The 15,287-nt window shown below is 35.2% G+C and overlaps 1 protein-coding gene across 1 annotated transcript; it reads right to left on the bottom strand.

Annotated features, from left to right (window-relative positions):
- Positions 1–7,362: 7,362 nt before the first annotated feature.
- Positions 7,363–13,014, bottom strand: LOC114256743 (uncharacterized). Its single transcript, XM_028196420.2, has 7 exons — positions 12,705–13,014; positions 9,961–10,071; positions 9,737–9,835; positions 9,497–9,607; positions 9,101–9,404; positions 8,409–8,548; positions 7,363–8,305 (listed from the first exon to the last, which is right to left on the bottom strand). Exons 1-7 carry the CDS (start codon positions 12,843–12,845, stop codon positions 7,769–7,771), a joined length of 1,443 nt encoding a protein of 480 aa, XP_028052221.2. The 5' UTR covers positions 12,846–13,014; the 3' UTR covers positions 7,363–7,768.
- Positions 13,015–15,287: the final 2,273 nt, after the last annotated feature.

The raw sequence follows: 15,287 nt of genomic DNA, 5'->3' as shown, positions 1-15,287 counted from the left end.
AAGTAACCAAATTTCGTAAGAATTTGTTTTATTCTTTTTTGTTGCAATTTTATTTCTTAGATAGGATTTTTTTTTTAATATGCAATTTTTTAGATTTAGGAATTATTTGCATTAAATTACACAACTATTTATATCATTAATTTCACTTTTAACTAATTTAATTTAATATTTAATATTTTTGTATATATTTTTTGTATTTGTGTTTTCCTTCTAGTTAATTTTAAAGATAAATTACAAATATACTCCTCAAAATTTACTTAAAATACGGATTGCCCTATGTGGTTTAAAAAATTACAAATACTCCATTGTCAGAATTTTTTATTTAACAAAATAATTAAAAAATAAAATTTCTAATTTCTCTAATGTATAATAACAAAATTACTTGAATTATTAATAGAAATAAATTTCTCACATTATAAGTAACTGTTAATTGATTTGATAATTTATTAATATATTATTAAATGGAACCATTTGTCATGAAATTAGAAATTTCAAGAAATGAGATGTAATTCCATGATCACGGGGGGCAAATCGTATTTTAAACAAATCTTAGGAGGTATATTTGTAATTTACTCATTTTTATAATTATATAATATATATATATATATATATATATATATTTGTGTGTAAATTTTAACTAATTTCCCTCACACCTATGCGATGTGGTTCGGTGTGATTTGAGAGTGAAATTATAAATCAAACCACGAATGGTAGATTAGCAACTGACCAAACCGTAGTTTGGACGATTTCAATTTGTTAATTGATTGAAGAAAAATCTTAAACAATCATCATGCATTTGCATAATATAGAGCACTAATTTGTATAATAATTTTCATATATACAACACTAACTAATTATACATAATATTTTTCATATATATAACACTAATTTGCAACAAATTCTATATCTTAAATCTCTCTCACAATTGATTTTTACTTAATATTTTATTAGATAAAAGAAAGATGGATTTGGTCAAAGTCCTCTCATAATAAAACATTAATGCATTAAGGACAAGCACAAAAAGTTTTTTCTTGAAAAATCCAATACATATTACTATTATCAAAATATTAAACTTTAAAATAATATAACTTTTAATTTAGATGTCGATTTTAAATAAGAGTAATGCGAGGGATACCAAATTTTCTACCAAATAAATAATATTTTCCTTTTAATAAAATTAGTATTTTTAGAATTCTCTCATAAAAATCTATCAAATAAGATCTATATTGATTATGAAAGTCTTTTAAAAAAAATTTATTACTATTGAAATTGATTCAAATAGTAACATATTACTCTGTTTCAGTAATATATTACTTTGTCTCACAATAATATGTTTCTTTGGTAATATTGTTTAAGAAAAATAAAATGATATTTTACTTTATCCTTATGCGCCTCCTCCTTACGAGATTTATAAAAAAAATAAAATAAATAAATTGAGTGATTATTTTTACCAAATAAGGTTCTTATAGAGAAATTTTGACTAAATTCCTCTTAAAAAATATATAGTTATTAAATACAGAGAACCAGGACAATTTCGAATACACATTATAAATTTCAAATCAGGAAAGTTGAGTGGATAGGTACAGATTGGAGCGGATGAATGTGGGTTGAGCGGGTCATCGTTGTTCTTTCTAATCAGTTTGTAAGGGAAAATGCAAGCCCAATGTCATGAACTAGGTGCTTCTTATCCTCTCGAAAAGCCGGCTCTATGAGTAGTACTGTATACTCCCGTGCATTATGCTCAAGGACTAACTCAGGAGATGCGATAGAGATCTACCTTGTCTGCCTTGCCGCTCACAAACTAATGCGCTTGTAAGGTGCTTGGTGTAGAATCTACATCTCTAATGAGTCGGTACGTGACATGCTACCACCGCCAGTCCCTGACGCCCAGGGATGGACCGAGGAGGGGGCTGGCAGAGGCGACCACCCCCTCAAAGTTTTGAAAAAAACCCTAGATATAGTATTAAAATTACAAATATTTTTAAATTATATAGGTTCGCCACCCCAAAGTTTGTTCAAAAAAATTAAGAACCGTCACTCCCTAAATTTTCTACTTTAAAATTTTAAAATTTAATTATTTTTTTGATAAATGCTAAAAATAATAATAATAATTTATTTTTTAAATATAATTACTTTTTATTTTAAATTTAGTAATGTTAAAATAATTGAGAATTTATTTATTAATATGTTAAAGTCTTTTTTGTCTGATTAGGGCCCAAATTTTTTAATTGTTTGGTTATAACTAAATAAAAAAATTAAAATATTACTCACGTATAACCTACCTCACGCTTGAAAATGTCCCCAAATTCTTATTAATCTAATTGTTTAAGCACCCTTCTCCACTTTAAGCTAGGGGTGCAACTCGGGCGGGTTCGGTCGGGTTGGGTGGTTGTCCAAGCCCAGCCCAAGTTGTGCTGAGACCTGCCCAGGCCCGAATTGTAACTCGAGATTGTCTGTCCAAGCCCGACCCGAGTTAAATCCGAATTGCCCGAATTGTAAATGAATTTTACTTTACTTATTTATTTTTTTTGTGTAACTGCTTTATTAAATTATTAAAATTTGACTCTATTTACATTTTTTTAATATAAAAAATCATTAATACCATCAAAACAAATAATTTATATAATGTAAGAGAAATGCCGCTATAGTAATTATTACAATTTATGAGCCAAAAAAAAAAAAAGGAGCATGATTTTATGTTATTTGTATATATAATATATATATATATATATATATTCAATAATAATCTAAATTACTTTAATATCATGTACTAACTAATAATTTATATGTATATTTAATATTTTTATATATCTATATATGTATAGTTCGGGATTTCGGGTTGCTCAGGTTGTTCAACATCTTTGCTCAAGCTCGCCCAAATTTAATTCGGACTTCTGAATTTTTGCCCAAGCTCGTACTGAATTTGAAAATATCTTGTCCAAGCCCTAAAAAAATTCGGGCTGGGTTCGGGTTGCTCGAGTTGAGCCCGCCCAAGTTGCACCCTAGTTTAAGCCCCTTTCTCCACTTTACTCTGTGTGTGTGTGTAAATGATATGAAAGCTTGGAAAAGAACTCCCAGATCGTACAAAATATTCGTGGTCAAGAGTGCATTTTCTTCAGTTTCTACAGCGACAACAGAACGTGCATTTTTAGCTATGAAAATTGTAAAGACTAGATTGCACAACATGATGGAGGATGATTTTCTTTCAAGCTACTTGTTAACATATGTTGACAAAGACATTGCTCAAGAATTTGATATAGATTGCTAAATAGATACTTTTTATATATGAAAGAATGTTGAGCACAACTTTAAATGCCTAAGTAGATATATGTAAAGCAAATAGTTGCTTTTTTGAAAATTAATATGGATTTACTAGAACATATATCCAATTGTATTTTGATAATATTTTGTAATTATATACGATGAATGGAAACATCTAATTATATATTTTTGTGATATTTGGATAAAAATTGATATTGTGTATCACATGCTCATTATAAATTTTTTGATTGCATATACACTCGCCCCCCTGATATTAGAATCCTACGTCCGTCCCTGCTGACGCCCACGTTAGGGAGACATTACCCTGCCTATCTCCATGCTTGTCTGTTCTCCTACCCACGAGAAACCCGCCCCGGCTCGAACCCCACCCGTGGTGTGAACCTCACAATGAAGGTGCTTGGTGTAAGTTTCATGTACCATCCCCATTACAATGTCCTTAGGCTAGCTCTAATACCACTTATCACGGATTGGGCGCTTGTCATTCTCCCGAGAAATTAGCTCTACGAGTAGTACTATGTACCCTGTGCATTATGTCCAAGGACTAACCCAAGAGATGTGATAGAGATCTACCCTACCTGTCTTATCACTCACAAACTAATACGCTTGGAAGGTGCTTGGCGTAGAACTCACGTCCTAATTGGTACATGACACCTACCTCTTTAAACAAACTCAACTAGAGAAAGGGGCAAAGAGCAAGAAGAAGAAACAGAAAACAAAGCAAAAGCAGAAGAAAAAATCAATTCACCAAAAGAAATCGTTCTTGACATTTTATCAAGATTGCCCCTGAAATCTCTTGTCCGATCAATTTGCGTTTCCAAGCAGTGGCGTTCATTGCTTAAAGATTTTGGAAAAAGCATTCGACAACCAAAAATTTTTGCCAAAACCAATTGGAATGATGAGTTATTTTCTCTTCAATCCATCGACCAACAAGGCTATGTGAAAAGCATTCATATACCATTGCCATTACCATGGAAGAAAAGTTTATCTGGTGACCATATGATTCATTTCATTGAAATCTTCGGTTCGTGTAATGGGTTGTTGCTTATACGGATTAACAATGATTTGTTCTTGTGGAATCTGCTCACCAGGTGTTCGAAGAAAGTTCTAGGACACAAACACATGCAATATTATCATTGTCGTGTTCTTCGTGGGCTTTGCTTTGACTCCTCAAATAATGAGTACAAAGCTCTATTGAAGCTTACTCATGAGTCCGGCCATGAATTCTTCCAAGTTGGTAGTTTTCGGAGCAAAACTTGGACAGAGGTCCACTTCCCATACCGTGTTTATAATGTGAAATCGGGGCCTGTGGTGAATGAAAACCTCCATTGGTTTGGCTCTAAGAGTAGTTCGAATTACTTACTTTCTACCCACCAAATCATTGCCTTCAATCCACAAAATGATGAATTCAAGAAGGTACCAATGCCACAGCCTAAGGAAGAAGGTGGTCCTTGGTTTGGGAGCTCTTGATGGATGTCTTTGTATGACTCTCGTCTTCCATCCTAGGAATTTTGGAGGCAAGGTTGAGGCATTGGCAATGAAGGAATATGGCGTGAAAAGTTCTTGGACTTTAATGTTCAGCTTATCAAATCTCATTGGATTTCATCCCCGTGATCAATTTGTGCCATTGTGTACTACAAAGAATCAAGAAGTTATAATGAAAATGTGCTCAAGGTCTATTATGAATCGTCTAAGGGCATACAATCCTATTGACAATTCGTATAGGAATATTCCACTTCCTGCCAAATATTACTCAATCGAAGCAGTTATATATGAGGAAAATTTGGTTACACCACCTGCCTACGAATGGGAAGAGGAAGAGTTAAGGAGGGGAAGCAACATATGTGGAAACTTTTCTTTTGGACTGTACTCGAAAATTGAAATGGATAAGGAAAGGATGGAAATACTTGAATCTTTAAGAATATGAACATGAAAAATCTATGCTCACAAAAAAGTACCGTCCACTGAATGCGAACACATGAATGAGAATGTTCACAACTATAGATTCAAACATTTGTCTCACACCAGATGAACAACTAGAGCTAGAAGAGGAATAGACGAAAGATAGTTGGGAAGAGAAGTTGGCGATTGTCGTAACACCAGATAATCTTTTTGATTCTCTATTGCTTCCTTTATAATCTTAACTTCATTCAAAGCTAATTTTTTTCTTTTTTTCTTTTTTTTTTTGGAATAGTGTTTTGCTTATTTCGAATAGTGGTATGCTAAACTTATCTCCTTCTGCAAATTCACTTCTGGGGGTATGTAAATGAGTTCGACTTTGTCACACACACAGCTAGTAAAGTTTTTTTATTTTTGAGAATATATAAATAACTAAAATTATCCTTTGTCCGTTGTATGAATATCTATCAGAATGGGCAACCTTGTTTTTGAACTGCTTCGTCAACTCGATAATAATAACAGTACTTGCACGGGTTTAATCCCTTTCTTTACAGAGTAGAGTTTGACTAAGCTTTTTCAGTACCACAGTATTGGAAGGTACTGCAACATGAAACTTAACTGTACTGCCTGTAGATTATGTGGCTAAAAACCCATGTTGAATTCACCCTATATTGAATTAGTTGATCAATCTAGCAGCAAATAGTTGATTTTAACAAAAGCAAAGAGCCCCCACATAAGGTTATTCATTTTGAGGTTGTGAAAGAGCTTAATTTCCCAGTGAACTTTCCTGAAGTTTGTGGCATTTTTGAATCAGAATAATTCAGGCAATCTAGTCCTTCTCAATACCATGTCATTTTAGATTTGAAAATTTTCCTTGATGATTTTGAATTTAAAATAAAAATATTTTCTAGAAAAAAGTTTTCAATGCCACCAAAACAAACAGAACTATATTTCATCCACATTTTTGTCATCTTTTCTTTTCTATTCATAAATTTCTATCCAGATCTAATATCCAAACACAACTTGCATGTATGCTTAAGCAAACAAATTGTATCAGAAGTTCTACTGGACATGAACACAAGCTGAGTAGCAGTAGCACAGTTCATAGCTGATCAATACCAACTCGATCACACTCAAAATTCAAGTGAAACCAACTGAAGCTTACAGAGCCACATAGGCAGGTCACAAAATGATTGACCACAACAACATTTGTACTTCTGAATGAATCAATCTCCTCCTCAGCTAGTTTTAACATGTACCGAAAACCAAGGACGGTATACATATAAAATAGCTGAAGCAAGGTCCAAGATATATGCAACTTTACCCTCACTACTACAATAACAAGTTATTTCTCCAACCCATGCCATCTGGTATGGTTTACATATATGTGTATAAGAAGGTGTGTACACTTTATGGGTGTGCTGCAAAATACTAAAGAAGTTCCAAAACTTAAAATTGGCATAGCCCCAACCCCTCCAGTCCCAACCACCACAACAACCCCTTCCCAGCTTCCTAACCACTCTAACAGACCTCCTCTAGCGCCCCCCTACCACCACCTCTAACTACCACACATCCTCCACCATGTAGCCTTTTCCCAGCTCTCCAACCACTGCAATAGTCCATCCCTAATCCCTACCACCGCGATCCAACCCCCCAAACTGACTCCGTGAATCAACCTCTTCTAGTTCCCCACCACTGTGTAGGATGATTGTATGATAAGAAAAAACTATAATAATAATAAAATAAAATAAAATAACTATAATCATATTAGAGAGATGCAGAAGGAGCCAGCCATTGCAAACAAAGCAGCAGCCCAATGCAGTCAGTTTGATCCCCATCCAAAACAGCAATTTCTGTCAAGTGCATCATTGTTCTTAAGCATAAACAACAATACAATTTCAAAGTTAGCAGCATAAATCAGCTTAACAAAATAAATCAGTGATTATACTCTTCTAGTTACCTGCATTGTCAATTTACTTACAAAGCAGATTTTTTAAACATTTTGAGCTTTAGATTGAAAATCATCACAGTAATCAACTTTTGAAGCTTCTGGATTGTGGTGGACATTGACAAAGTCACAAATCAGAACCAGCTACACGAGAAGAAAATAAAATAAATAAATAAAAACATGTTTGAGACCAAAAATTGAACACGGGAATAGTAAAGAAACAAATATACCACATAAAAAATGTAAAAACTTTGCTTATTGTTTAGTTGATGATACAGAAACAATTAAGCCAAAAGCAATGAATCGCTTCATCAACAACAAACCAGACACCCAGTTACCAGGGGGGTGGGGGGCGAATTGCTAGATACATTTATCAAAGACTAATAGAAAAAATAAGAATTTTCAAAGACCCAGGAGAAAAAAAACAAACAAGAAAAAAAAAAAAAAAAAAAAAAAAAGAAAGAAGAAGAAGAAGAAGAAAAGGGAATCAATAGATATCCTAGCCTACTTAAGGAAAAATATACAAGAATTGAATGTTGCCAATTGTTGAACCCAGATCATCACACTTCAAAATCGTCTGCAGTGATTGCAACATATCCTTCCTGAGACACATTCCGGCTTGATTGTCAACCAAATCATTTCTCATTGTGTTAACAATCGAAGGCCAACTTCTAAATCCTCTAAGGTGATAGTAAGTAGTTCATCAGTATCTACACAGTCAAATTTCAGCCTCAAGTCCAAATTTTCTCTTGCACTAACTAGCATTGGATCCACTAAACCTCCATTCATCTCTTTACGCTGCTTTTCACTGGTTTCTCTCTCTATCAACATTGCAACAGCATCCACAGTACACGAAGAATGCAACTTAAATCCATATAATAAGCTATCTTCTGTTTGATTGTTCATCTTCAAATGAAGAATATTTGCCAAATCTACAGAACTAAAGTCGTCAAAATAGAAAAATTTAGTCACTCTTCTACAAAAGCCTTCATTAGAAGAAATCACACGCTTCATCGGTTCACTGTAGCCGGCAAATATGACTACAACTTTTCCACTGTCCATGACAGACATGATTTCTTCCAATGCTTCCAGCCCATAGTCCTTATCATCAGCCTTCTGCATTGGTATTAGTCGATAGGCTTCATCCACAAATAAAATTCCTCCCTCAGCTTCTTTGATCTGTATGCAGATGGTTTGGTAAACATTTATTCATCGAAATACAGTACTAACGATTTTTGCTACCAAAAAATGATAACATACAGTCAGATGTGCAATGGCATACCTTTCTCTGAGTCTTTGGTCCGGTATGACCAACAAATTCTCCTACCAAATCAGTTCTCTGTACTTCTGTTACCTTGTCAGTTGGTAAAATTCCGACCATATATAGTAATCTTCCAAGGATTCGAGCTACCATAGTTTTACCTATCACATATAAAAAAGTACCATGCCTTGTAATTAACCGCATGAGATATAGGGACAACCATAATTGAAATAATTGCTTACACATTTGAGAAGTTTTTTTTTTTACCAAGGCACGTCCTTTGGTAACGTATTTTCCAAAACAAAGTCTTTTTAAACATAATTCCCAAAGGCAGGCCATTTTATCAAGTCTTGTATCAAATACATGATTTCAATCCACAACTTTAGAGAAGTCGTGATTTTAAAATGCAACTTTAGGCTTTGAAGTCATGTTTTGAGAACACGATTCACAAAACAACATGGGTTTGGAAAATAAGTTCAAAACAACTTGACTTTGGGAAATATATTTGAAAAAAACGAAAAAGAAAACATAGGTTGGTAAAAATTTAAGATATAAATAAAATACAACTAACAAATTAAATCTGTTTTCGCATATTAGTTTAACTATCCAAAATAGAAAGGTGTACAATATGAAACTACTGAAAAAATCCACCAGTAATGAGAGCATTCAAACAATTATAAGCACAAGCTATACAAAATCTTGACCATCATTACCTGTTCCAGGATTGCCAAGGAAGGCCATATGAGGTGGCCTTCTAGGGCCAACTTTTAGCCCAAGGGCCCTACGCCTCTCATCCAAAAGCATCCCCTTTGCCCATCTCTGGAGTTGTAACTTAAGCTCATGCAGCCCCACAATATTAGATAATGCATCTTCTAGTTCATCCATCTTAGCTTTTGTCTCACTGCAAGCTTCAATGGCTTTACGTTTTCTCTGCTCATCAAGGTGCCAGCGAAGCAGTACCCGTAATTTCTCACTTCCTGGGCCTTGAGAGAGATGATTTATAGGAGTCATGCCCTCCTGCATATAAAAGTTTTTACTAATCAGTAACATTTAACAATAAAACGTATATTAGTATACTAGAATATGATAAGTAACATAACCAACAATACATTGTCTTCAGCACTACAATCAGCATTATTCTCAAGCAATGTTTTAACAGTCGAGCAGTCTTCAGCACGGAGTGAGTGCCAAACAGCCAGGTGCAACGGAGTCATTCCATTCTGCACAGATAAGACAGAAAGTAAAATACGATACAATAATAAATAAAATATTAGAAGGTTCTAAAACAAATCCAGGTTTTGATCACAGATTCAAACAAGAAAGGATAACAAGGTGCGAAGAAAACACACGTTTGCTTTGGCTTCAACAAAAGCACCATTAGCAAGGAGCAACTGAACAGCTTCATTGCACCCATTTTTAGCTGCCATGTGCAATGGAGTTTCTCCATACTGCATAGAAACAAATTTAAGCATCAAGGATGCATAAAATAAAAATTTGAGTCAATCAACATAAGCTTCGCCTTTTATGCAAGACAAGCCCAACGGAGTTCAGATAATTGAGAAATTTTACTCACCATGTTTTTGGCCTCTAACTCAACTTTTTCTGGTCCTTGCCAATCAAGCAAAAACTTAACTATGCCAACATTGTTGTAACCAGCAGAAACATGAAGTGGTGTCTGAACCATCTGTGTTGAAAAAGCAAAAGAAGTGAACATATAAAACAAAAAGAAACAATTCAATGCGTAAACACATTCCAGGCATAGAAAGGGAAAACAAAAAAACAAAAAAAAAGCATAATGAATGGATTAGCATGCAGTAAAGCAACTCAGATCCAATTGGCTTTGGGAGCATACATCAAGCAAAAATATAAGTAGAACTAATCCTTGTGCTACTAGAATAGCAGATTTCAATGTTAAGCGAAAAGTTCTTGAGATTGATGAAATTGAATACCATGAAATTTTCATATTTACAACTCATTTAGTACATTTTGTAAGATTATGCTTATACAGAGAGCATTTTAGTAGTTGGGGGAGTGGTTGCATTTTGGGTTGAATAAAGAGTTTTAAGTTTATCTTCTAATCTTTTTTCTTGATTTCTTTCTCTTTCCCTTTCTTTTTTTCTTTTTATTTTTATGGTTTGAATTAGGGTTGTGCCACTTGAGCTCATTCTCTAATACAATTTTCTTTTTTGTCCATCAAAAATTAAATAACAAATAAATAAGGGTAAATTATAATAGTAACAACCCTTGAGGTTTACATTTTATACAGATTCCCCCTCCACGTTTTGAAAATTACACTGGCACCCTTGTCATAGTTTGTCTTTTAACAAAATTAATGGAAAAGATAAAATTACCATGTCACCCTTACACACTAATGTAAAAAGACAGCAACAACCCTACCATATATATCATCTACATTCCTCATTTGAACACTAAAATTTCCCCATCTTTCTATTCTCTTAATCTCCTTCACCATCACCAAACTCCATAACTGCCATCAGCTGATTCTTGAACCTTCTATGTCGCCAAAAAATCTCAGCAACACCAGCTCCACCGCTTCAAAATGTGTCAACTCCAACACAGTCTGTTTGGAAAAAAAGGAGTTGTCACTCACATTGGAAGGGGGTTTGCTTTGTGGCAGTGGGAATGATTTTGTGTGATTTGGATCTCATTTTGTATGATTTGGGTCTTATTTTTGTGTGATTTGGATTTTTTTTTTCTTTTATAATTTGGGTCATATTTTGTGTGATTTGTGGGTTGGTGACAGATGGAGGTGGGAAGTGAGAGTGATGGAAGGGGATGATACAAGGGGAGATGGTGGCATTGGATGGTGAGAGGGCTTGCAGCTGTGAGGCTGAAGCAAAGTGGTTTGCGATAATAGCAGTAGCAGAAATTTGTAGGGATTAAAACAGAGGTGGGTGGGTGGGTGGGTGATGATGATGACATATGTGGGGTTTTGGTAAATCGATTACTTTGTTAAATCTTGTTTGGAAATAAGTTATTTTAGTAACTTTTTGACTTTTTAACTAAAATATGAGATAAAAAAAATTAGTATGTTTGAGATGACTTTTTGACTTCTTATGAAAAGATGTGCAAAAAGTAAAGAGAAAAGAGAATTTTTAATTTTTTTTGTATAGGTTATTGGCTTTTTGACTTTTTAGTGACTTTTTGGCTTTTTGGCTAAAATTGAATTTTGCCAAACAAGGCCAAGCCACTTACCTGTTTGCTTGCCCAGTGCTCATAGTGCCACGAAACCGATGCCTAATGAACCATAGTTTCCAAGACTATTTGGAACGCGGGTATAAATCAAATTGATGCTTGAACCATCTTTCTTATTTATTCATGCACACCTATATATAGATATATATGTTTATATAAATATATAATTATAATAATAATTAGATGTACATAGATGTGATTGTTCGTCGAATGGAATACCAAAACAATTGTATATTATGTCCTTTAGTAGTTATATTTTAGTTGAATTAAGAATTTATTTGAATTTATTTTGCAACTTGAGTTGTTACTTTCTTACTTCTTGTACACATGATAATTAAACACCATAAAGAAATTTCCATTTCAAATACTCGGTATTTTCAGTGGTGTGGGTGTCATGGCAGTGTTGATGGATGAAGTGTTCATTTTGGTCTGATAATCTCATGGGTGTGCAATGATAGTGGAGGGTGGAGAGGGAGTGCATTGAACCCATTTACAAAAAGATGTGAGAAAGATAGACAAGAAAGATGGAAAATTTTGGTCTGATAATCTCAGAGGCAAAGCTGGCATTTTACAAAAAAAAATTGTTGATGACATCATCACAAGCTGTTAAGTTGACTATTAACCTCATGTAGGGAAATGTAATTTTCAAACCGTGAGGGGAGAATTTGTATTAAGTGCAAACCTCAAGGGTGCCAGTGTAATTTACCCAATTAATAAATAAATAGATACTTCAATAAACAGGACGACAATATGTCCAAAGTCTGAACAATCCAAATCCATCATTGACTGACTTATATAGAAATATGAAAGATCTTGAGCATTGTATTTCATTGTATTTCATTTGATTCCTATTAGCTGCAATCTATTAAATACCTTAACAACCAGATCTTGAGCAGCAATCATCCAAAGAACATAATGTTACATCACAAGATTAAGCTCACCACCACAATCAAAAACCTTTTCTTTGACAACCAAATTTAACTAATTCTTAAAAGACCCATATACATATATATATATATATACATCATGTTTCAAAGGGCATACAAAAACACATACATATATATATATATATATAGAGAGAGAGAGAGAGAGAGATCTTACAACAGGGTTACGATCGTTAAGAAGAGAAGGGTTGTCTCGGAGTAACTTCTGAAAGGCGAGGAGATCTCCAGACTGAGCGCAGCCGTGTACGGTGGTGGGTTTGGCAGATCTCGACCGTTGATCCTGACTCCTCTGCATCATTCTGTTCTCGTCTCTCTCTCTCTCTCTCCTGTCAGACGTACAAAAATGGAAATGGGTTTCTCAGGATTTTCTTGGGGGAGTCGTTCGTGGTCAGTATGAAAATGGAAAGAAAATCCTCTCTCCCTCACCCCTCTCCGACTCTCGCGTATATAATTTACTTGTTTTCTCTGTTTTCTTTTCGGAATAATTAATTAATTAATTACACTCATTGTTTTTTTTAAAGAATTGAAAAAAAGTACTACCATCCATCCAATAATTTTATATAAGGTAAATTATAAATGTACTTTTAAAATTTACATAAAATATAAAATTTTCTTTATGATTTAAAAAATTACAAATAATCTATAGTCAAAAATTTTTATTTAATAGAGTTAATTGAAAAAATAAAAGGGTAAAGTACCAATAAATCCCAAAATGTGATCTTCTTAACGGTTTAGTTCTCTTTTCTTTTTTTTTTCATTTTTTTATAAATCCAAAAGTCCCATTAAAGTGAAAATACATAAAAATGTAGTCACTTACATATGGCCTTTGATAGGCCCGCATGGAGAAGAAGGATTTATGTAGCCGACCTCATTTGATGGAATTTAAGGTTTAGTTTGGTTTGGTTTGGTTTTTGGTAGTCACTTACATGTTTAGATTTAATTTTTTAGGGATAAAAGTGATTTTGTCAAAATGTAAAATTACACATTTGGGCAATTTAAACTATAGAAGTTTTGGATTATTCCCCATTCTAGAACAAATTCCACATTATGAACAAAAACTTAACACTCTAATATAGTACTTTGTAGGGGGTTCAAGGTTAGAGAGGTGAATAGAGAGGAAAAACTATACTAACGGTCCAATAATGGTGGAAGTGGCTGAAGAATGAGTAGCAACAACTATCTGGGAGTTGGAGAGTGTGTAGTTGGGTGAGGGTGAAGCAAGTGGCTCAAGAAGAAATGTATGACAATACTAAAATCGGTAGCATCTCCTCCAAATCTCTAAAATTCTTCTTATTGAACCTTGGGAAATAGGTTCTATTTATAGGCTTTTCTTTGGTACTAAGAGGACACCAAGTGGACAAATGGAGAGAAGACATGTGTCTCAGAGGATCACATAGAATATTCTATCTTCAGCCACCAGGCTGAAGGTGCCACGTGTCCCTCTGCATGTACTGAGTACTATCTGTTTGTCTCGCAACTACCTTTTTTGAGCCTCAGTAAGTGTAGTTGCAATGGGAGTGTTTGGCGTTGTAACTCCCTTTTGAGCCTCAGCAAGTGCAATTGCGGAGGGAGTGTTTGCCGCTGCACTTGCCTTCTTAGTTCAAACCTCAGCAAGTGCACTTGCGGCAGTGAACCTTGCCACTGCACTTGCCTTCTCAGTTCTATTTGGCCAATACATACATTCTCAAGACTCCATTAGTCTGCTATCGACTACGTTCGTGTTCACCTTAACGAAGCCTCCACCTTTAGCCACCTAATCACAAACTCCCCAGCTTTCTAGGGTGAAGGCCATAGCCAAGCCTGCTATCAGCCATGTCGTGCCTTAATACCAAGCCCAATGGGGCTTCCTTAGTTCTGCCTGTATGACTAAGGCAGGTCCATGACCTGGGTGATGGAAAAGGAGTCCCTTATGTTCGGGCTACACTGCTCCCATCTTCACGGGGTTGCCGCGATAAACTGGTGTCTTGAGGCCTACTATCAGCTCCAACCAGTAAGTCTTAGGGCTTGCTATCGGCGCTGAGCTATATGAACTTTGGGGCCTGCTATCAGTGCTAAGCATTAGCTTCCACTTGTAATGGGAGGCCTCTTTCAAAGGCTGCTATCACCCTGGTAGAACATTCCCTCTACAACTTAATTGCTACAGTCGTAGTTGTTGCGGTAGTAGTTGCTACGGTAGTCATTTCCTGTGGCAAGTTTAAACGGTAGAACCGAGAATATTAGAGATGGCTGCACTGACATAATGCCTCTGCAACTTGGTCAATGCAAGTACTGCCTCGGTAACTTAGTTGTCTCGGTTTTCTTCTTTCCTCAGCAACTCTAGATGGCTGTGATACCGACATTACTTGGAATAGGGGTGGCACCGAAGATATTAGGAATGGCGACGCTGAGACAAAGTGCCTCAACAACTTGGCTGTCGCAAGTGTTGCCTCGGCAGCTTAGTTGCGTCGGCTTTCTCTTTCCCTCAGCAACTTCAGATGGTGGCGGAACCGAAGATATTAGGAATGACAACACTGAAGCAAAGTGCCTTAGCAACTTTCCCGCTGCACATGTTCCCTCCGCAACTTCACCGCTACAGGTGTTGCCTTTGCAACTTGACTTAGGCATTTTCCTTTGTGGAGTCCATTTGGACCCTTGGTGGGTCGGACTTGCTTCGGCCCGCTGTTGGCCCATTTCCCTTGGGCTTTGGCCCATGCTCCTTTTTCATTCCTAATCACCTCTTTGGGGCGACCTCAGTGCTTAG

This window comes from Camellia sinensis, chromosome 13 (assembly GCF_055761805.1).
Source record: "Camellia sinensis isolate YWXY chromosome 13, ASM5576180v1, whole genome shotgun sequence".
Taxonomy (NCBI): Eukaryota; Viridiplantae; Streptophyta; class Magnoliopsida; order Ericales; family Theaceae; genus Camellia; species Camellia sinensis.
This window is presented reverse-complemented; position numbering and strand designations above follow the sequence as displayed.

Bases quoted from the DNA above. Each gene is read 5' to 3' on its own strand.
- LOC114256743 (XM_028196420.2), bottom strand. From the start codon at position 12,845: ATGATGCAGAGGAGTCAGGATCAACGGTCGAGATCTGCCAAACCCACC. The intron at 8,549-9,100 runs GTAATGATGGTC...TATATGTGATAG, and splicing joins CCTTGGCAATCCTGGAACAG to GTAAAACTATGGTAGCTCGA. The intron at 8,306-8,408 runs GTATGCCATTGC...ATCTGCATACAG, and splicing joins GACCAAAGACTCAGAGAAAG to ATCAAAGAAGCTGAGGGAGG.